Below are 22,431 nucleotides of genomic sequence, written 5' to 3' on the forward strand. Positions count from 1 at the left end.
TCCAGGAGACGGGAGGCTTGGGTTTAATTCATCACTACGATATTAGTACTATGCCGGCTTTCATAAATACATACGCAGTATTTTTACAAAGCGTATATTACACTTTTACCATCAAAAAAGGAACTGCTACACCATCAAACTGATGGTACACCTACTTAACAACAACACAGAAGAACTTTGATAGATCCCATTTACTTGGAAATTCTTTTTGCGTCACAAAAAAGCCGGTAACTCACTATCGATGTTTACTGATTCACTACCATTGTAAGAATGCCTGCTTTCTTCTCCGTCTCCTGCCAAAATTCCTTGATCCTGTCACTACGCAATTTCCGGCTTCCGTTCTTCAGAGCCAATTACGAGCTTCGATCTTTGTACCAAATTCAAACAAACCAATCAAATTGATTTTCTACATTTGTTCTAGAAAGTTCATCTACGCATCAGAACTGTACTTTTGTCAGCACTTCTTACAAATTCTGTTTTTGCGTCTCAAATAAACAGGAATCTTGTAACACATTGAAATGTTGCGGAATACTTCGTAGATGTATACAGGTGCGGTTTTAGAAAATTCCTTGCAATCTGAATTTAAGTAAAAAACTGAATAAAAAAATTTGGACTTCTTAGAGAGGGATTGTAAAATCTATACAAATCTAAAGATCATATTTTCACTGGTTTTTTAAACGCTACACAGCCTCCTCCGAAAAGAGAAAGCTCGGATAGCTATCCAGTTTTCGATAAACCAAACAAAAAATCAACCATGACTCCTTGAGTGAGGCTAAACAATCACATCAAAATTTTTTTTTTTTTAGATGATGGCTAGTGGGGATTAAATTAAACAAACAAACGTTAGGGATTGGGCTAGCGTACCATCGATCGCCAGACTCTTTAAAGTCGAGTAGACTGAAATGTGTAATGACTCTAAAATGAACTGTAGGTGACAAGAGTTTCTGTGCCTTGGGAAAGAAACTAAACTTGTGCCCTGTGTGGACCTCGCTGACATCCACAGCAGTAACACAAGTGACATACCAGGGCAGACACAGCCTTGTCACCTCGTTGCCTAACCGCGAGCGGTTCTCAAAAACTAAAAAAATCATTTGAGCTCTAGGCTCAGCAGATAGGCATCTGCCTAAACTCCACTAAACGCCTAGCGAGTTTCAGGGAATTTTGTTGGCAACGGTTCAGCAAAAATGAGGATTTAGAATCTCCATTCTAAATACCTCAATGAGACAACGTAATCTTAACATTTGTCTCAAGTCGAGATCGGTAACTTTATGTTAAACGTCTCACAGGGAATATACTCACTTCAACAACTAGACTAAAATAAAAGAAGACTAACAAAGGGGGATACAACAACAACAAGGGCCAAATCACAACAAATTCATACAAGGGGGTATACGACAACAACAGGGACCAAAAGACGACATACCAAAATCAAAGAGAATATCAACTTCTTATCAAGACTAAGGGAACTGAAGAACAATACAGGGGGAACATGGAATAGGGGATCAGGACTAAGGGGATGACATATTATCTCCATCAGATACAAAAGGTTTTAAGTCTTTAACATGCCATTTACCAAGATCAGAACCATTTAAATCAGAGAGACGATACACCACTGGTGACAACTTTTCACGGACTGTAGCTTCAATGTACCTCGGTGCTAGTTTAGACATAAACTTGTTAGCAGCATTAGACAGGACTTTATTCCTTTTCCATACTCTATCTCCTACTTGGAATTGGACTTCTCTTCTTCGTAAGTTGTAACTTCTAGCGTTACGTTCATATCCTTTTCGAAGATTAGCCCTGACCTTTTCGAAGACTTGACTTAATCCTTTTACTTCTGAAGCATACATATCACGGTTACCAGGAATAATTTCTAGATCTTGCTTCCGTTGATCGTTTTGATCAACACCATAGTAGTTTCCACTCAGGGGAACATGACGGCCATAATTAAGGAAAGCTGGGGTGTATCCAGTTACTTCGTGCTTTGCGGTATTAATAGCTTGTCTGATCTTTGCTAAATTCTTGTCCCAGTCTACGTGGTCTTTTATATACATACGGATTGCTGTTCCAATGGTTTTATTATTTCTCTCCACAAAATTACATTGTGGTGCATACACGGGGCTAAACCATACTTTCTGAACATTATACCTACTACAGAGATTAATTAGAAGAGGGTTGTTCAGATTTGAGGCATTATCACAAATCACATACTGGGGAACACCAAACATCAGGAAGACATTATCTTCCAAAAATTCAGTAATACTCTTAGCCGTAGCCTTCCTCAAAGGATGGACTAAGGTATATTTACTAAACCAATCAGCAACCACTAATAACCATGTATAACCTTTTTTAGAACGAACAAAGGGACCTATCAGATCAATGGCAACTATTTGCCAGGGGAATTGGGCTTCTCTCTGCTTACCCATTTTACCTAAAGGAGCATGATTTGGTGTTTTCTGAGCACCACAAACTTTACATGATCTGACAAACTTAAGCACATCACAACGCATTTTGGGCCAATAGTACCTTTCTTGAATACGGGACAAAGTTTTATAGAATCCAAAGTGAGCACACGTAGGTGGCTCATGACAAGATTGCATTACTTCTAATCTTTGGGGTTTGGGAACTAAAATTTTCCATTCAATATCATTAGTCTTGAAAGAATTGGGGGATGGGGCATACTTGTAAATGAAATCATTTTCCACTTTCCATTGTGGAAAATCACCAGGGGAACGGAGTATCTTTGATCTTAAATCATCGAACCAAGGGTCTATTCTGTCAAGATCTATTTCTAGATAATCAACTTTTTGGGCATCTTTGGGTGTATCATTGGTATGAGCTCGAGATAAAGCATCAGGGACTAAATGGGATGTTCCTTTTCTATGAATCAAATCGAAGGTATGTTGTCTTAGGCGCATAGCCCACCTGGCTAATTTGCCTGTAGGATTGGACAGTTTATTCAACCAGAGAAGTGAATGGTGGTCAGTAATGACCGAAAACTTAACTCCTTCAATATAACCTCGAAATTTCTCGATAGCGAAGATCACTGCGAGACATTCTCGCTCTGTAACTGAATAATTTCTTTCAGCTCGGGAAAGGGACCTACTTGCATAAGCTATAACTTTTTCTTCACCATCAATAGTTTGAGTCAAGACACCACCAAGACCAGTGTCAGATGCATCACATTGCACAACAAAGGGAAGTTCGAAATTGGGTTGGGCTAAGATAGGGGCAGAAATTAGGAGTTCTTTAATTTTTAAAAAAGCTTTTTCAGCTTCACTAGTCCAAACTACTGGTTGTTTTTTCTTTCTATGACCTTTAAGGAGGTCATTAATAGGGGAGGCTAAACTGGAAAAATCTCTAATGAAACGACGATACCAGGAACACATACCTATAAATCTTTTAATTTCAGTAGAATTAGATGGCCTGGGATAATTAACCATAGCTAAGATTTTTTCAGGATCTGCTTTAAGGGAATTGTTACCAACTACATAACCAAGATACTTCAATTCAGATTTAAAAAAATCACACTTATCGATGTTAATGGTCAAGTTTGCTTCTTTCAGTTTATCTCTTATAATTTTCAACAATCGGATATGTTCTTCAAAAGATGGGGTACACACTATGATGTCATCTAAATAACAGAATATATAGGGTTCAAATTCAGGGCCAAAGATAGCATCAACTAATCTTTGTTGAATCTGTGCACTATTACACAAACCAAAAGGAACAGAAGTGAATTGAAAGGAACCTCTACCAGAAACATTAAAGGCTGTCTTTTTCCTAGAGTCAGGATGCAGCGGGATTTGCCAAAAAGCTTTTCTTAAGTCAATGGAACTAATGCATTTAGCTCCTCTAAGTAACGAAAGAATTCTGTCTATTTGGGGCAAAGGATATGTATCATGAACAGTGACTTCATTTAATGAACGACCATCAAAACAGAACCTATATTCACCTGACTTTTTCTTGACTAATAATATGGGACTTGACCATGGGGATTGGGCTGGTTCGATTACTCCTAATCGTAACATATCGTCTAACTCTTCATGTAGTATTTTATTCATGTATGGGGATAAAGGATATTGTCTTTTCTTAAATGGCTTTGCATCACCAGTGTCAATAACCATTTCAATTTTATTGGTTCTTCCAATGTAGTTGGAACTAGAAATTTCCTCAAAAGAAGCGACTGTGGAATCTACTAAATTTTTTTCAGTGGGGGAAAATGAGTCTACAGAATACAAAGTTTCTGTTTTCTCTTCCTTTTGGGAAGAATGCCATGTTCCATCTCTAAAATTCAAGAACACTGAAAATTTATGCATAAAGTTACTTCCCAAAATAAAACTATGGGGAACGGAGGGTACGACAAGAAATTTCACTACTTGGGAAACACCATCAGCCTCAATTGGAAGATCAATAGTACCAACAACTGATTTTTGAGAACCATCTGCTAAGCAGACGTGTTTACAGGGAGTAGAATTATATTTAATTCCTTGGGAATCCAAAAATTTAACTCCAGCGGCACCTACTACGGATGTGGTGCAACCACTGTCTAAGAGGGCGACAAAGTTTTTAGAAAAGATAGAAATACTAACATGAGGACGACTGTCACAACCTTTCTTTTCAAAAAGAGGGTTAAGTATGTTTTGGGGGAATTTGTCGGGCTTAACTCTATATGGAGTGCAACTGCCGACTGGCTGCACACTACCTAGTTTTTTTGACACATACAGGAGGACGTTCTCACTCCTTTATTACCACAACGAGAACAAGACATTTCTCTGTTTGTACAATTGCGAGAAATGTGGTTGGGCTTACCACAAGTAAAACAAAAAATAATTTTTCTAGGGTTGTCATGTGTTTGGTAGGGTTGTGGAGGGGGTTGCATTGAATGAGGTTGATAAGAAGAAGACTGATTTCCATACGGTCGATAGGGAGGGGATTGCATCAATGGAGGTGGATAAGAAGACTGATTTCTGTGGGGTGGATAAGAAGAAGAAGACTGATGTCTTTCATCAGTATCTACTGGAGGATTGGGTCTCTCATTTCTCTGCGTAGACTTGGATTTCTTAAAGGGACGATCTTGCTTTTCTCGTTTGTCTCCTTTGGGGTTATCAGGCTTGTCTTGTTTATCAAGTACCTGAAGCTTCTCTTGGGGTTTTTCTGAATCCTCTAATGAAATACCAGCAAGACCTTTTGTAGTTTGAAGCAGGGGCAAAACATTTTGCTCCAAACGTTTAACAGTTATGACTAACATTTCGACAGTGGGAAAATCTTGAAGGGCTACGAGTGGAATATAATCCACCAAAATATTTTTTCTTAAAATCTTTACTCGTTGGGCTTCAGATGGGTACTCTTCTAAACGTTTAAAGAGATTCTCCATGATTGCGGAATAAATAGTGATTGACTCAGACTTTTTTTGTTTTCGACCTTTAATTTCATCAAGGAGATTATCATTATAATCTGGGGGTAGGAAAGCAGTTTTGAGAAGGGTTACCAACTCATTCCAACTGTTAACTGTATTTCCAACACTCCTATACCAAATAGCAGCGTTTCCGTCGAATAACTCAAAAGCTGATCTAAACAGGACATCATCAGAAATATTTCTGGATCTAGCAGAATCTCTTACTTTTTCTAAAAATGTGGGAAGGGCTTTACTCTCACCATTAAATTTGATATTTAAATCAGAAACTCTAACAGGAGTTGAAATTTGTATAATAGGGGCTGAAACTGAACTAATAGGGGCAACGGGGACTGAAGTTGTACCACTAGTCGATGGGACGGACACATTGTCAGATGTCTCTTCCTTTTCTAAGACATCTCCAGTCAACATCAATAAATCCATCTTATAGTTGTCAATAACTTCTTTTATAGCTTCTTCTACATTATCAGGGAAATTTTCCAATCTGAAATCCAGATGACTGGACCTTGTTTTGAAACGAGCAAAGTCAGCCTTTGATGACTGTGCACTCATTGCCCGCGCAATACTTTGCAAATCTGCTAATATTGACTGGATTGTAGGTAACTCTTGATCAGGATCGACTACATTTTTAGTCAAATTAATGGAAGATGAGATGGTCTCTTTACTTAACTGACCTCTCAACAACTTACGTTTTTCTTCAACAGTCCTATTTTGGACATTAAAACCTCTTATGAAAAGTTCATAAGATAACTCATCGGTTTTCAGATCATTAACTTGGGTAGACTTCATTTTTAAAACTGGGGTGAAAACAACACACAGGGGAAAGACCAAAGGGAATAGTAGAAAGTATGACTTTCGGACAAAAAACCGTTTCTATTTATCAAACGAACACAAACCTCACTTGCACTCTCACGCAGCCAGATCCTAACCTCACTGACTTTGTTGCAACTTCTGCTCTTGGTCTGCAATCACTCAATAAACAAAAGAGGGGTCAATAAACTATTGGTCAAAAAATTCACACTCCACCACTGACACGGACTAACAGGGAATAACACAAGGGTACACAAAACAAACAGGAAACAACAGACTCAAATATTTTCAGACAAAACAGGGATAGACAAACACAAACAATATTGAAACTTGCTTCTCGAATGAGCTTACACGGGATAACACCAACAACGGTTCTTGTTCCGATAACTAATGGGAGTGTTCCTAGACAACTAAGCACACTTCCTTTATCACGAGTATTACACTTGTGATCTATTCTGGTACAAGAAGGGAAAGACAAATAGTAATTGGACTGACTAACTACTTTACTTCACGGATACACTCAAACTACTTCACAGGCAGACTCCAACTAACCTTTGGTATCTTTATGACACTGACAAAACTAGATTAGTTGAGAAAAAAATAATGGGACAACTAGACAACATTGGGACTAAAAACTCAAACGGAAACTACACAGACTATACACATATACTCAAATGACGAACAAAAAAAATCACAAAAACAAGTTATTCTGTAAAAAATTGTTAATCAATTATGAATAAATGCACAAATACAACTAAAATGTTATACTTTATCAATAGTTTCAATATTGGAATGTTCAACGCTACTTATATAGACTACTTGTCTATACAATCAATACTTTTTTAAAAAAAATTTAAATATTGCTTTCACCATGGGTACTGTATTAACATCTACTATAAGTACATACATAAAAACAATGTTAATACACTACTATGAGTACATATTTACACATCCTATTGAAAATTTTATACCACTTCGTAACGTTCTAAAAAAATGTAGGGGCTCTTGGGCTAAACTATGTTGCGATACTGGTTGTGATAGTAGAATCGGTCTCAAATCTGGGGCAAGGAGAGGAAATTAAGTTGAAAAACAGTTGGGACTAACTAAAAAAATGTAAACTGCTTGGGAACAACTTAACGATATGACTGGGGGGTGAAAAGAGACTGGCCTCACGTCTGAGGGTGCTATTTTGTAGCGCACAACTGGACACTGAAAGAGGCAGAAAAATGAATCGGCCCCACGTTCTAGGGCGACATTTTGTAGCACTTAGAAATAAGGGGGAAGATAAAAGCTTGGAAAATTTAGATACTGCTTAAATACAAAAGGGTCGAGAAAACTAGGGGATATTTCTAAAAACTACTTTGCTACGGCGGCTCGTGTTTTGGTTGGAGAGCTAAGGTTGTGAGTTCGTTAAGAAGAAGTTAGGGATTAGGGAATATTTACTACTATCAAAAATTTAAACAAGGGTACTTACAGATATCCTGGGGTGTTAAATATAAATCCTGGCTATATTTTGTTAGGGCGCCTTACCAGGAGTTTTACTTTCTATGATCATCCAACATCTTAAAATTTGACTCTAAAAAGCTTTTAAAGTTTGTGGTTAAAATCTTGCCAATAGGTTAGCGGTAAATAAACAGGACAAAATACACAGTTATGGCATTTATTGAAAAATTATTCCTTGACATAACAAAACTTTCAGATTACATAAAAGATTACCTGTAAAAAAAAAATACATCTACTTTTCTGAACATAGGTTATGGTGCACCAAAAGATAAACAATAATATTATTGCATTGAGGATTTGATATCTGACTTAATTATGACTTGTATAACTGACTGACTGACCTAATTATGACATATATTATAGCATTTGCATTAAAACAAAAATTTATATTCATTCAGGGAACAATGTTTACATTAAAGAATTACTGACTACTCCTCGTAGTACTTAATTATTGAAAATAACAACAACTATGTCACCTGTCAAATATCATTCCGTAAATCTTTTATTTTTAACTATTTCAAAAGGTTTCAAAAAGGATTTTAACATTAACTTACAATTATGTCTTTACAATAATATTTTAATGATGGAAGCAAAATTATTCTTTGTTCTGTTCAACAATTTACTTTTTCATCTTTGTATTTTAAGTTCCAAAAAGATTTATTTTTTTTATGTTGAAAGAAATTAACGTTATTAGTTTGAGAATTTTATAATTATTAAAAGTCACTATACCTTAAAATTCAAAACTTCACCATTGTGAAACTTGACATGACACTTGACAGCACGTACGTAGTTCATACGTCACTCGAAGGGGAAAATGTCAATGGAAAATTACTGATTGCACCATATACCATTATACCATGAAAATACCATAAAACAAAAGAAATTTGCTTATTTACCTCAGGAAATAGGTTTTCTAATCCAGGAGACGGGAGGCTTGGGTTTAATTCATCACTACGATATTAGTACTATGCCGGCTTTCATAAATACATACGCAGTATTTTTACAAAGCGTATATTACACTTTTACCATCAAAAAAGGAACTGCTACACCATCAAACTGATGGTACACCTACTTAACAACAACACAGAAGAACTTTGATAGATCCCATTTACTTGGAAATTCTTTTTGCGTCACAAAAAAGCCGGTAACTCACTATCGATGTTTACTGATTCACTACCATTGTAAGAATGCCTGCTTTCTTCTCCGTCTCCTGCCAAAATTCCTTGATCCTGTCACTACGCAATTTCCGGCTTCCGTTCTTCAGAGCCAATTACGAGCTTCGATCTTTGTACCAAATTCAAACAAACCAATCAAATTGATTTTCTACATTTGTTCTAGAAAGTTCATCTACGCATCAGAACTGTACTTTTGTCAGCACTTCTTACAAATTCTGTTTTTGCGTCTCAAATAAACAGGAATCTTGTAACACATTGAAATGTTGCGGAATACTTCGTAGATGTATACAGGTGCGGTTTTAGAAAATTCCTTGCAATCTGAATTTAAGTAAAAAACTGAATAAAAAAATTTGGACTTCTTAGAGAGGGATTGTAAAATCTATACAAATCTAAAGATCATATTTTCACTGGTTTTTTAAACGCTACAAACTCTGAATTAGTTGGGTGTTCTATTTCTGACGAGTCCGTTGACTTTGGTCTCTTTGCACCTTTTGAATCTACATAAATTTTTTGCATGTCATTGGGAGTTTCCGAATTATGGTCTTGTGGAGCTACCGGTGGTGTGTTTAGACTTGCAACTTGGGAAATATTAGAAGGAGGGGAAGGTGTTTTGTTCGAATTTTCTGATTGATTAGATTCAGGAGTGGGGCCATTTGATGCAGTGTGACCAGGTTTTTTACATAAGAAACAAATCATTTTATCTGTGGATAAAAATATTCTATGATCAAGATTGTCAAATGGAATAATCAAAGATGTTTCAACTTCAGGATTATCATGGGATGGCACAAAATATACTTGCCTACGGAAGGACAAAATATGGTTGTATATGACTCCTGGGATACCAGCTCGTAGAAATGATATTGGAGAAACTAGCTGAAGTCCTATATTTTTCAGGGCGGTCTCTTAACATTTCATGTGGTATTGAGGGACATATATTAGATATAATCAGTCGTTTTGCTGGTGTGATTAATTTTCTTACTGACAGGATATGGCTTCCGATGTTAATAGTAGGGTTTGTTGAAATAAGCTGCTCAACTAGGTCGATTTTGGTTAAATAAATACATACTCTGCTGTTTGAGATCCTTGAGGCGAAGCATATATTCCTTGGTCCGATAATGTCTCCTATGGATTTGCCGTAGTCATATAACTTTAGGTCTTCTTCAGAGGGCATCACTATGGCTTGCTGTTTGCTCGGGAAGGATGCTTTCGGTGGTATGTTTTTCTTTACTGCTGCTGTGTAAGAAGTGGAAGGCTGTGAGGTGTTTGTCATTATGGTGTTATTTTCAGTCGGTGTACTCATATTTTTATTTAGGGTGCCCTCGTAGTCAAAAGCAAACCTGGAGATGATCTTTTATTTTTAGCTTCTATTTGTATATATTACGTTCAGCAACCAGTACTTACTCATCGTAATTCTTGTTGCCTATCGACAGGTGATTAGTTGTTCCAATAATAGGTTTGTTGTGAATATTGAGAAGAGGAGCAAAAAGTTGTTTAATAAACAAGGTGTTGTGAATGTTTATATTTAGTGACAGTAAGTGCAGTAAAACTAAATTTCACTCACCGAAATAGTACCAGCAGGTGCACAACACACTAAATTTACTTCACTATGATTCCTATTAATTAATAACAACTTTTTCTCTATTAAAACTACAAAATATTACAGCGTAGTCCAATGTGAATTAACTCGTTATAGCTCGATTAGGCCAGTCCTGTTTATTATTTTATTTCAATTATTTTAATTGTTTTATTACAGCAAACTTTGTATCTGAGACTTTTCGTCTTCCTCGTTTCTTCTGATATTGTTGGCCAGAGTGTTTCACCTTAAAAGAGGTCTTCTATATGTATTCTTTCCATATTCGCATTTTTTTTTTCGTTGTATGCTGCTGTCTGATTTCCTTCATCTTTTTATGTAGGTATGTTAAATGAGTCTTGTGTAATTCTTGTAGATTTTCTATTTCACTTTTCTATTAAATTAAAAGCAAAATTTCGAAAAAAATTTAAAAGATTCAAAAATCATTGTGATTTGCTTGAGTTTCAACGGTTAAGACACCTTGTCAAATCAAAAATCAGTTTGGCATACAATGTGTATGTCGATAACATTCAAATATCTCTATCCATCAATCCCAAGAAGTTTTGGTCGTATGTTAATGCGAAAAATAATAGTTCAAGAATTCCTGGTGTAATTAAATATATTGGCATTACTACCTCCGAACCACAAAATATTGTGAATGTTTTTGCAGAATTTTTCAATAGTGTTTTTCTGTCATCTGATATTAATTATAAAGCTAACTCTTCATCAGTTAACGCAGATTACTTAAATTTTTATCCTATTGTAGAATCTGAGATAATTTCTGCTAGTAAGAAATTGAAAGACAAAATGACGTGTGGACCTGACAATATACCATCTTTTCTGGTTAAGGATTGCATAGGTGCCTTAACTGTGCCACTATTAAAAATTTTTAATTTATGTCTTCTGAATAAAGAATATCCAAGTCTCTGGAAGGAGTCAAAAGTGTGCCCAGTATTCAAAACTGGTGAAAGGGATCAGGTAGAAAACTATAGACCAATTTCCATAATTTGCAATCTGTCGAAGGTTTTGGAAATAATTTTGTATAATCGTATTTATTCAAGAACTCGTAATCAGCTGTCTCAATACCAACATGGTTTTGTCTCCAGTCGGTCCACTGTAACAAACTTATTAGTGGTCACACAATATATTTCAGAGGCCCTAGATAATAGAAGTCAAGTTGACGTCGTCTATACCGATTTTTCGAAGGCGTTCGATATAATTCACCACGGAGTATTGCTTTCTAAATTATACCACTTTGGTCTTTCTGAGGATGCTGTTACTTTTATGAGGTCTTACTTATCAAATAGAACGCAGTTTGTTTCTTACAATGGTTACAAATCGGCAAAGTACCTTGCTTCTTCAGGGGTTCCACAAGGTTCTAATCTAGGTCCATTATTGTTCTTGTTATTTATTAACGATCTGTGTGAATCTATTTCTGCACCATGTTTATGTTATGCTGATGACTTAAAGATTTATTCATTGATAAGCGACCTTAACGATTGCCATTTTCTGCAGAGTGAACTGAATCTCGTACATGAATGGTGTAAGGAAAATCATCTGAATCTTAATGCCAGTAAGTGCAAGGTGGTTAGTTATTCCAGGAAACAGTCTACTATATACCATCCTTATATTATTGATGGCAATGAACTGGAACGTTTGACTAAAATTAAAGACCTTGGAGTTATATTTGATCACAAACTCACTTTTGTTGAACATGTTAATGTAAAGGTTAGAGAAGCACTTAAATCTTATGGATTTATAATTAGAAATAGTCGAAATCTCACTAATACTAAGGCCATTAAATTACTGTTTTACACTTTTGTACGCTGTAAACTGGAATATGCCTCTATCATTTGGTCACCGTTTTATGATGTACACATCCAAATTATAGAACGGCTTCAGCGTAAATTTTTAAAATTTTTGTTTTATAAAATTAATGGTATATATCCTACGAGGGGTATCAGCAATAATGAGTTATGTAGCGGTTTGGACGTAGTGTCATTAGAATCTAGACGAATTAATGCCTCCCTGGTATTCCTGTACAAGCTACTACATAATCTCATTGACAGCCCTGATATCCTTCGACAAATAAATTTTAACGTTCCGTCTTATCCAGTAAGAAATTCGATTACGTTCAGAAATACACAAGCTAGAACTAACCTTATGTTAAATTCTCCTCTATTCGTCATGTGCAGCTATTATAATGCCTTAAGTATTTACTGCGATATATTTAACTGCAGTTTAAAGCAACTGATTTCTATGGCCAAGATCTACCTAGGTGATTAATAATTTATTTCTTTAGATTCAAATTTAGTTTTGTAAAATTTTTGTTATTATCGATACCTATGAATTACTAATATTTTATTTAATTTTTTATTTATGTAATATTTTGTCCTGTAAATGGATTCTGTTGGACAATAAACGCTATTATTATTATTATTATTATTATTTCACTGCATGTCTCATTCAACCAATTTCCTTTTTTGTAGGTACAACAAGTACCTACTTTTCATGAGCTTCTACTAGGTCGACATACACAATTTTTTCACTTTTTTATAAGCTATATTTTTCTTTTTTTATAAGCTACGTTTTTGCTAAGATTTTTTTTTGTTTTTCATATTTTTTCAACCCCGAAAGGGGTGGCTTTCATCCCTTAAGTAAAGGTAACCCTGGATTCCAGTCAAAAAGTGAAATAGAGCGTGAGAGGAACCTAAAACCAAATTTTCAAGCATACTTATCGTGACGGAGAAAATTACACTTCAAAAGGTTCATTTACTGGGCTAGTACTCGTAAAGGTACGTATATATAGATATGCGCGCCGAACACTTCACGCCGTGTGTGGGATACGCGTTCGGCGTCCGTGGCGGGTTCGTTATATAGTGGAGTCACTGAAGGTGGATATGAGCTATTACCTCCGATTTCGTTGAACCTCCATCGATTTGCATGAAAATTGGTGAGTGGTTAGAGGATATCTCAAGGAACAAAGGTGACATGGTGCCAACTTGCGCTTTTACGCTGGGGGTGGATGCCACCCTTCTCGGGGGTGAAAATTATTTTATTAAAAATAACCCCATAATTCGATAAAGGGACAAATTTCAAGCAAAATTTGTTATATAAAGTTATTAAAATCAATCAAAACTTTTTGAGTTATTAATGATCAAAGATTTTAATTTTTCTTGAGAAAAATGCATGTTTTTATTCAATTTTTCATCAATAACTCAAAAAGTGTAAGTTTTTACAAAAAAGTTATTATTATCAAAATTAAAGCTAATAAAAAATGAAATAAACCCCTTACTAGAAAAACCTTTTAATGTTAATACAAGTGAGGTTATAGGTAATTGAATGTATGTATATTTTTTTCGGCGAGTAAAAAACTCTAAGTATTCAATCTGAAATAACGGGAACTCGATGCATTTTATAACATAAACTTATTAAACATGTGTCAAAGTACTTAAAAATATCTATCAAATGAGCCCCCGAACATGTTGATAGCATTAAAATTTATGCTCCAAATTTTTTTCAAAATTTATCTTTTAAAATTTTTTCCAAAAAATTTTATTGTTTTTTTTAATAACTCCGTTCGTGTTTACGATATCAGGTCCATCTAAAAACTGTTTGAAAGCTAATTACAAGTGCTATTTAAGCACCTTAAACTTAATTTTTTAAACCCCTCACTTTTTACAACATAAAAGGTTAAATGGCTCCGGTTGCATGGTTCCCACGGCAAAATTTAAGATTTAAACGTTTCTATCTCGGTTATTTTTTACCCTATAGAAATAGTAAAACAGGTAAAATATTTGGCACAGAAAGCACTAAAATTTGGTTATATATAATTTTTTACGTATATTGAGTACTTTTGGAGTTATTATCAAAAGAATGTGAGAATTACAATAATTTTAAAAATTATCATTTTTTAAATTATATCTTTTTTTCAAAAATATGCATTCTAAACCGGTCAAAATTATCGAAAACATTAATCATGCTAATATAAAGAAGTTCTTGTAAGCATTACTATAAATTTTAATTTTTGTGGAAATGGCGTATGTTTTATTTTACACTTTTTCCTAAAAAATTCGAAACGGTTCTTTATTTTCATTATAACTTGCTTAATTTGACGCTATTACCTTGTTATGAAGCTCATTTGATAGGCATTCTGAAGTACTTTGACAAATGTTTAGCAGGAATATTTTATACATTGCATCGTTTTCCCGTTATTTAAGCTTGAATACTTAGATTTGAGCACTCGTCGAAAAAAATACACATCCAATTGCCAATAACTCACTTTGAACTAATATTAGTTTAGTTCTTTATGTGAGCAATGTATTCAATTTTTTATTATCTTCAATTTCAGTAATAATAACTTTTTTGTAAAAGCTTATAGTTTTTGATTTATACGTGAGACACCAATTTAAAACATGCATTTTTTTACGAAAAAATAAAATCTTCGGTCTTTAATAACTCAAAAAGTGTTGATTTATTTTAACAACTTTATATAACAAATTTTGCTTATAATTTGTCCCTCTATCGACGTATGGTATTATTTTTAATAAAATAATTTTGGCACCCGAGAAGGGGTGTCATCCACCCCCAGGGTAAAAGCGCAAGTTGGCATCATGTCACCTTTGTTCCTTGAGGTAACCTCTAATTACTCACCAATTTTCATGAAACTCGATGGAGGTTCAACAAAATCGGAGGTGAAAACCTTCAGTGACTGCACTAATATTAGTACGCGTTAGTGCGTGTTTTCAAGTGGCACACAAACTTTGCGCACACGATCCAACTTCTGTCGGCGCCAAGAACGCACGGCGTACATACGGCGCGAAGTGCTCGGCGGGCATATCTATACATACCTTAACTCTCTCTATGAACGTGATTGACAGAAAAAGAAGCTTTCCTACTTTTTCGAATCTTAGACCGTCTCTTCACATTAATTTAGACTAGAGTTTTGGCACAGTTTGTTTCGGTTAGTAGTAAATATTTTATACATTTTCGAATTGTGTTTTTTGTGATTTATTATTCTCATTGCATCAATTTATAATTTCGGTATTATACTGTAGGATATTACTATGGCGTTTATACTTCCAGATAATATACTAGAGACTTTACTTTGCAATTTTTGTCATAAATATTTATCTGTGAAACCTATAAAAGTTCATCCAAACAGGCTTATACAGTGTGGAAGATGTATTGAAAATACCGATAAATCAATGCATAAATCAGAAGCAGTAGAATCACAGTATGGAAAAATTGCCAAAAACATGTTGTTTAAATGTGTCAACAGGTTTGATGGTTGTCGACAATTGTTAACATATTCTCAGGTTAGCGATCATGAACAGGTAAGACTATAAATTAAAAGTTTGTAGACTAAATTTAAAGGCACATAGTTAGTTTTTTTATAGATAGTTTTCTTTAAAAAAACGCGATACCACGATAAGGTTTTTGTAAAAAACTTATTTTTATATTTGGCCCTTTCCAGAGGACACAGATAGGTAGGGGAGAGTTGGATACAACCGGGTACTAGTCCAAAAACCGTCTGTATCTTGTGCTATGTTAGAGTAGCAAACATTTGCTGCAGATTAACATATTCTCAAATGACTTAAGTTTGATATACCAATGTCAATTTTTTAAATATTCTTAAATTTTTAATTTTTTTTATTTTTATGAAAATATTGCCAAATACCCGGTTGTGTCCAACCGGGTAGTAATTTAATTAGGTACCATGGAAAAGGACTAATGGACATCGGACAGAAAATAAAATATTTATTGAAAATATTTTAACCAAAACTGAAAATCTATGAACAGAAGTCACAAATAAAAACTTCATTGACATCATCATAGGCGCTACAGGTTTCATGAGCTTATTTATTGCAAGACACACATTTTATCCAGACTTCCTTTGCCTTAGAATTTAAAACTTTGCAATATAGACACGCATCGTCATTATTATTATTCTCTTCCTCCGAATCTGCAATCGGTAACTTCGTAGCCAATTTTGCTTGTTATCACGTGTTTTCCTTTTTTGTCCGGTTCATTTAACTTTCATCATCATTATCTTTGCCTTATACCTATGCGGGGTCGGCTTCCCTAATTGCATTTCTCCATACAATTCTATCTTGGGTCATATCAATATTAATCACCTTTACCAACATGTCCTGCCTAATCGACTCCCCCCCACGTCTTCTTTGGTCTTCCTCTTCTACTCCTTCTAGGAATCTGCACTTCAGCAATTCTTCGTATTGGGTGATTAGCGTCTCAACGTTGAACATGACCAAACCATCTCAACCTATGCTCTCTCATTTTGGCATCAATTGGTGCCACACCTAGACTTTCCCTAATATACTAATTTTTAATTTTATCCTTTTTGGTCACTACACTCATCCATCTAAGCATTCTCATTTCCGCCACATGCATTCGTTGTTCCTCTTTCTTTTTCACTGCCCAACATTCAGTTCCGTATATCATAGCCGGTCTTATGGCTGTTTTATAGAATTTTCCCTTTAACTTCATTTGAATTTTCCTGTCACACAGCAAACCACTCGCTTCCTTCCACTTTATCCACCCAGCCCTAATTCTACTGCATGCATCTCCATTTATTTCTCCATTACTCTTCTAATACCGATTCCAGGTACTTAAAACTATTGCTTTTTACAATCAGTTCACCATCCAAAGATACCATTTTATCAGTGGTGTCATGGTGTGGGAACGCGTGGGAATGCCGTTCCCACACTGGTTAAGAAAAGAAAAAAAAATAAATAGAGAATTTAGGTTTTGTAAACAAAAATTAGCAGTGCGTTCCGGCACTGCTAATTTTGCCATGACACCACTGCATTTTATTTGTAGTAACTCCATCTTTAAATGGACATTGCAAATACTCTGTCTTTGTCCTACTAAGTTTTACACCTTTTTTCTCCAGAGCTTGTCTCCACTGTTCCAGTTTTTGTTCTAAGTCTCTTTCACTATTTCCTACTAACACAACATCATCAGCATACAATAAGCACCATTGGAATGTTACCCTGTAGTTTCGCTGTTATCTGGTCCAAAACTAATGAGAATAAATACGGACTAAGCACCGAGCCTTGGTGCAATCCTACTTTCACATGAAATTTATCTGTCTCTCCAACACCTGTCCTAACACTAGTCGTTACTCCCTTAACTTTATTTTTTTACAACTGGATATTTTTGAAAATGTTTCCTACCTATCTTTCGTACTAGATTCTTCAACACAGTTACCATTTCCTATTTTTTTTCACACGATCTTCTGAAGTGGATTGCGGAACATTAAATCTTTGAGAGGTTTTTTGTATCCCATCCATACCTAGTACTTCAACTATTACATTTTGCATGTTTTCTTGATCCCATATCTGACAAGTAGTTTTTATTTTATGCTGCGACATGTAGTTAAATAAAAGCAAGAGAACTTCTGCAGAAACTGGAAGTAACAACAGGTCTGATAAAATCGGGTACCCGGTTTTGTCGATTTTCGGACTACCCGGTTTTGTCAAACTCATAAACAACACATTAAATATTATTTAGACAAGGCGGAAACGGCGGGTTCGTTGGGAAAAATATTCCCATGAGATATTTTTGCATAATCACATTCGTGAGACATCCCAGAATAAGGTTCAAGAAGTCGCCCACGTGAAAAGTGGGCCAATTTTTTTTTAACAATTTTTTTTAATCAAATTGCAAAAATCAATATTTTTGGCCCGGACTATTTTTTTAGGTTTTCTGGACCATTCTGGACAAAAAAGCTTTCTTATAATTTTTCTCTAAAGTTGATCTTTTTCGAGTTATAAGCAATTTAAAATTTAAAAAACGCGAAAATGGCCATTTTTAAGACTTAATAACTAGGTTAAAAATTATTATTATGAAAGTCAGAAAGTGACTAAATCAAAGTTTAAAGTCGCCGCTACATGATCCTGAAGAAATCTGTGTCATTAATTTACTACTAACCTGTTATTTTTAATTAATAACAATGAGCTGTTAGATCGTATTGACTCCGCTGTAAATGTGAGTGCGAGTAAGATGCACAATTGGACTGCTGGAATGGCTTCTCTCTCGCACTCAGAATTTACAGCGGCCGCACACGTGCATGGTGCTTATTATTATTACTTAAAAATAACAGCTTAGTAATAAAATAATGACAAAAATTTCTTCAGGATCTTGTAGGGGGGGCTTTAAACTTTAATTTAGTCATATATTGACTTTCATAATAATAAATTTTAACAGAGTTATTAAGCCTTGAAAATCGCCATTTTTCGTTTTTTTCAATTTTAAATTGCTTATAAGTCGAAAACGATCAACTTTAGAGAAAAATTATAAGATACCTTTTTTGTCCAGAATGGTCCAAAAAATTAAAGAAAAAATTGTTCGAGCAAAAAATATTAATTCTTGCAATTTGATTAAAAAAAAATTTTTTTAAAAAAAATTGGCCCACTTTTCACGTGGGCGACTTCTTGAACCTTATTCTGGGATATCTCACGAATGTGATCATGCAAAAAATCTCATGGGAATATTTTTCCCTTCGAACCCGCCGATTTCGCCTTGTCTAATTTAAATTTTTAAGTTATCAAATAATATTCAAAATTTTTGGCCAAATTATACGTAATATACACTCACCGGCACAAAATTCCGCCACCCAGAATTTTTGAATAAGTTTGACAACTTATAACTTTATTATTTTGTACTCCGATTTTCAAGATTCTCGCATCAGTTTATAGGTACCTAAATGTTTTGGTGTCAGTTGTTATTATTTCGGTAAACATTTTTTTTTGCTTAGATGCCATTATACGGGGGTAAATGGAAGCGTTGTATTTTCTCCTAACTTTAAAAAATTCTGTGGAAAAATTGGAGGGCTGATTTTGTTACATACTCCTTTTGGATTATCCTGGAGATATTCCTAAGATTTTGATTTTTGAATTATCCGAATATCTCTTTTCTTGTAAGAGCTGTACAATTGTTTCTAAATAAAATCACTGATTGAATCATAAACATAAATATCTTAAATAGAGGTTGGATTGATAAGATTAGAATGAGCATTTATGTGATGATAGCTATTTGCCCTCTCATAGGCCTAGAGAAAATTTGGTTCAGTTATGGCCCTGGTAGAGGAATATCGGCCTTTTCCCCAGGAAAGGATAACACATCTTTATTCGATGCCAAACAGATTGCGAGCAGTCGTTGCTGCGAGAGGTGGACATACCCGCTATTGAATTGTTTTGTTTTGTTGTTAATTTTGTTTGTGTTGTTAATTTTAAAGCGTTTGATATATTTAATTAAGTAAACCTTCAAAGCAGTGTTTTTATTTACAGCTTTTAAAATAAAAGAGATATTCGGATAATTCAAAGAACAAAATCTTAGGGATGCCTCCAGGGAAATACAAAAGGAGTATGTAACAAAATCAGCCCTCCAATATTTTCCACAAATTTTTTTAAAGTTAGGAGAAAATACAACGTTTCCATTTAACCCCGTGAGGTGATGCCATTTAAGCAAAAATTTTTTGTTACCGATGTAATAGAAAATGACACCAAAAAATGTACCTATAAACTGATCTTGAAAATCGAAGTACAAATAATAGTTAATACAAGTTATAAATTGTCAAACTTAATCAAAAACTTTGGGTGGCGGAATTTTGTGCCGGTGATTATTAGGTTATATGTATTAAATTTTAGAAATGTTCATTAGTTATTCAGTAGAGGAAAAAAAGAACCATAAACTTACCTTAAAAATCCAGATTGCTACACCAAAAAAACAGACGAGGTCTTATTGTTCCTGCACAGATTACTGAAATTATGTAGAAATGAATACATGCGACTGTTGGCGGTTTAGGGGCACTGATTTTAATATTGTGTGATAAATGGCAGCATACAGTTAGAATAATTATTAAGGGGTACCTGGTTTTATCAACCTACCCGGTTTTGTTTAACTCTCCCTTACCTTACTTCGTTTTTTTAGTTATTTTTCTTTCCAAACACTATAGGGTTTTTGTAGTTGTAGTTATTTATAATATATTATAATATAATTCCCCATATTATATGATAATAACTATAATTGACCATATTATGGGCAAATCAACTCTTAGACAACAAGAAAGAAGCTTAAATTATAGATTTAAATTTCTAAAAGTACTTTTTAAAAATTAATTTATTTTCAAAATACGAAATACTAATAACAAAAAGTGTTATGGACAAACTTATAATACAAAATAAAAGCTAAAAGTTAACGTTGTTTTAAAAGCTCATCTATATACAGTGTGTAAAAGCTAAATGGAATAAATTCATTAGTTCGTGATTGAGCGATTTTGGAAGTAAATCCCAAAACAGCTCGATTTTTATTTTTAAATTACGATTTTTTGGCATATACAAGGTGGGGCATTAGTGTGACAAAGACCAATTACTAGTTTGTCGTAAAAGGTACGAAAAAAAGTCCACCCGTATTAAAAGGGTGACACAAACTTGTTTTTTTTTTAAATAGAACACCCTGCATATTTTTAAATTTTTATATTCTCCTCGTTGCTTTCTTTCTTAAAATATAGAGTTTTGTAATATTATACGAGGTAGTTTTTTTATTAATAGAGGATACTTACGTTTTTTTTTTAATTTCGTAGCAATTTCCACACCCTGTAGAATTGTAGTGATTTGACATTAAAATTTCTATTTATGTTCAAACGATTTTTAATATTGTCTACTATTGTTAAGCAATAATAGTATAGCGAAATGTTTAATTTTAGTATACAGGGTTGGTCGGAACTCGGAATGAGTATTTTCTGAGTTTTCTTAAATGCAACACGCTGTATTTTAGTATTATAATGAAATTATACTTTTTTATGGTACTTTATGGTGTTTTTTATTTATTAAGCATTCCCTATACCTAAGTGCTTTCATTTGTGAGTTATGCGTGATTCTTTAAGCCAAACATTAATTGCAACAAAAATTACGTGAAATTTTATTAGGTGGCCGTAAAAATACTCAACCAAAAAAAATTAAAAAAAAAATTCATAATAATCTCTAGACTGATTCTTAATTTATTCAAATTCCTGATATATCCAAATTCCTACGTAGATGATATTGTTGGTGCGTAAAATATTAATAAAAACATACAATATTCTACCTAGTTAGCTATGACACTAAAATTGCTTAACCATTTGATATCATACTATTTTTATAGTTCCAGTTGCTTTGTTACCATTACTAATATGAATGAATTATATAATATGAATTTAGCTAATAAGGAACTGATTAATATGTTTTTTTTTGCTATAAACCGGGAGGTATTAACAGAAGTTCAACCACGATTTTCTAAGTCCTGCCCTTTGCAATACTGGAAGGTTAGAGAAGGTACTTACAATTTGTGGAAAAATCCACGGGTTTCCTGTGACATTTTCCTGTGAAAATTAGATTTTCCATGAAAAAAAAATTGGGAGTTGCGATGAATTTTTAAGTCCTGCCATATCCATAGAATAACAGGACACTATCTATTTTATGAAGAAAATTTTTTGGGCAGGACGGTTGCAAAAGGACTAAGGGAATATACAGATATATAAACATGTAATAAAAACAATGAAAATTTTATAATTTTCTAAGTCCTGCCAACTTAATAAATTAATCATATTTATTTCAAAATGACCAAAAAGAAATGTTGGCATGACGTCACCTAATGTTTAACTGCACTTGTTTCTTGGAAAATTCTGTATAAAATTTTCACTCTGGTTCCGTGATTTTCTAAGTCATAAAATAAATTTTGTTATAAAATAAATAATTTCAGTAGACATTATTCAAAATGGCAGGATGTTTAGTTACACCTTTTTTTCTATATATAGTTAAAAAATTTGTAAGAAAATTCGTGGAAAATTACACGATTTTCTAAGGCATGCCATTTCGCACATATCTCAAGAAGGTTAATATAAATCTATTTTCAAAGAGGCAGGATGGTTGTATAGTTATTTCGTATAAAAAAAT

At 34.1% G+C, this 22,431-nt stretch overlaps 2 protein-coding genes across 3 annotated transcripts in view; one reads left to right on the forward strand and one right to left on the reverse strand.

Annotated features, from left to right (window-relative positions):
• Positions 1-4,705: 4,705 nt before the first annotated feature.
• On the reverse strand, positions 4,706-9,318 carry LOC126879740 (uncharacterized). Of its 2 annotated transcripts, none has more exons than XM_050642961.1 (2): positions 8,626-9,318; positions 4,706-7,810 (listed from the first exon to the last, which is right to left on the reverse strand). In XM_050642961.1, the coding sequence occupies exon 2, from the start codon at positions 6,203-6,205 to the stop codon at positions 4,706-4,708; it is 1,500 nt and encodes a 499-aa protein (XP_050498918.1). In that variant the 5' UTR covers positions 6,206-7,810; positions 8,626-9,318. The 2 variants fall into 2 exon arrangements, with proteins under 2 accessions (XP_050498918.1, XP_050498917.1); XM_050642960.1 differs by having other exon boundaries at positions 7,943-9,318.
• Positions 9,319-15,239: 5,921 nt separating this feature from the next.
• LOC114335847 (uncharacterized) overlaps positions 15,240-22,431 on the forward strand; it is a 32,769-nt gene continuing 25,577 nt past the window's right edge. Inside the window, exon 1 of the mRNA XM_028286138.2 lies at positions 15,240-15,810. Coding sequence (XP_028141939.1) covers positions 15,541-15,810 — 270 coding nt within the window. The 5' untranslated portion in view covers positions 15,240-15,540. The remainder of the gene's footprint in view (positions 15,811-22,431) is intronic.

The sequence above is a fragment of the Diabrotica virgifera genome, chromosome 2 (genome assembly GCF_917563875.1).
Source record: "Diabrotica virgifera virgifera chromosome 2, PGI_DIABVI_V3a".
NCBI classification, from domain to species: domain Eukaryota; kingdom Metazoa; phylum Arthropoda; class Insecta; order Coleoptera; family Chrysomelidae; genus Diabrotica; species Diabrotica virgifera.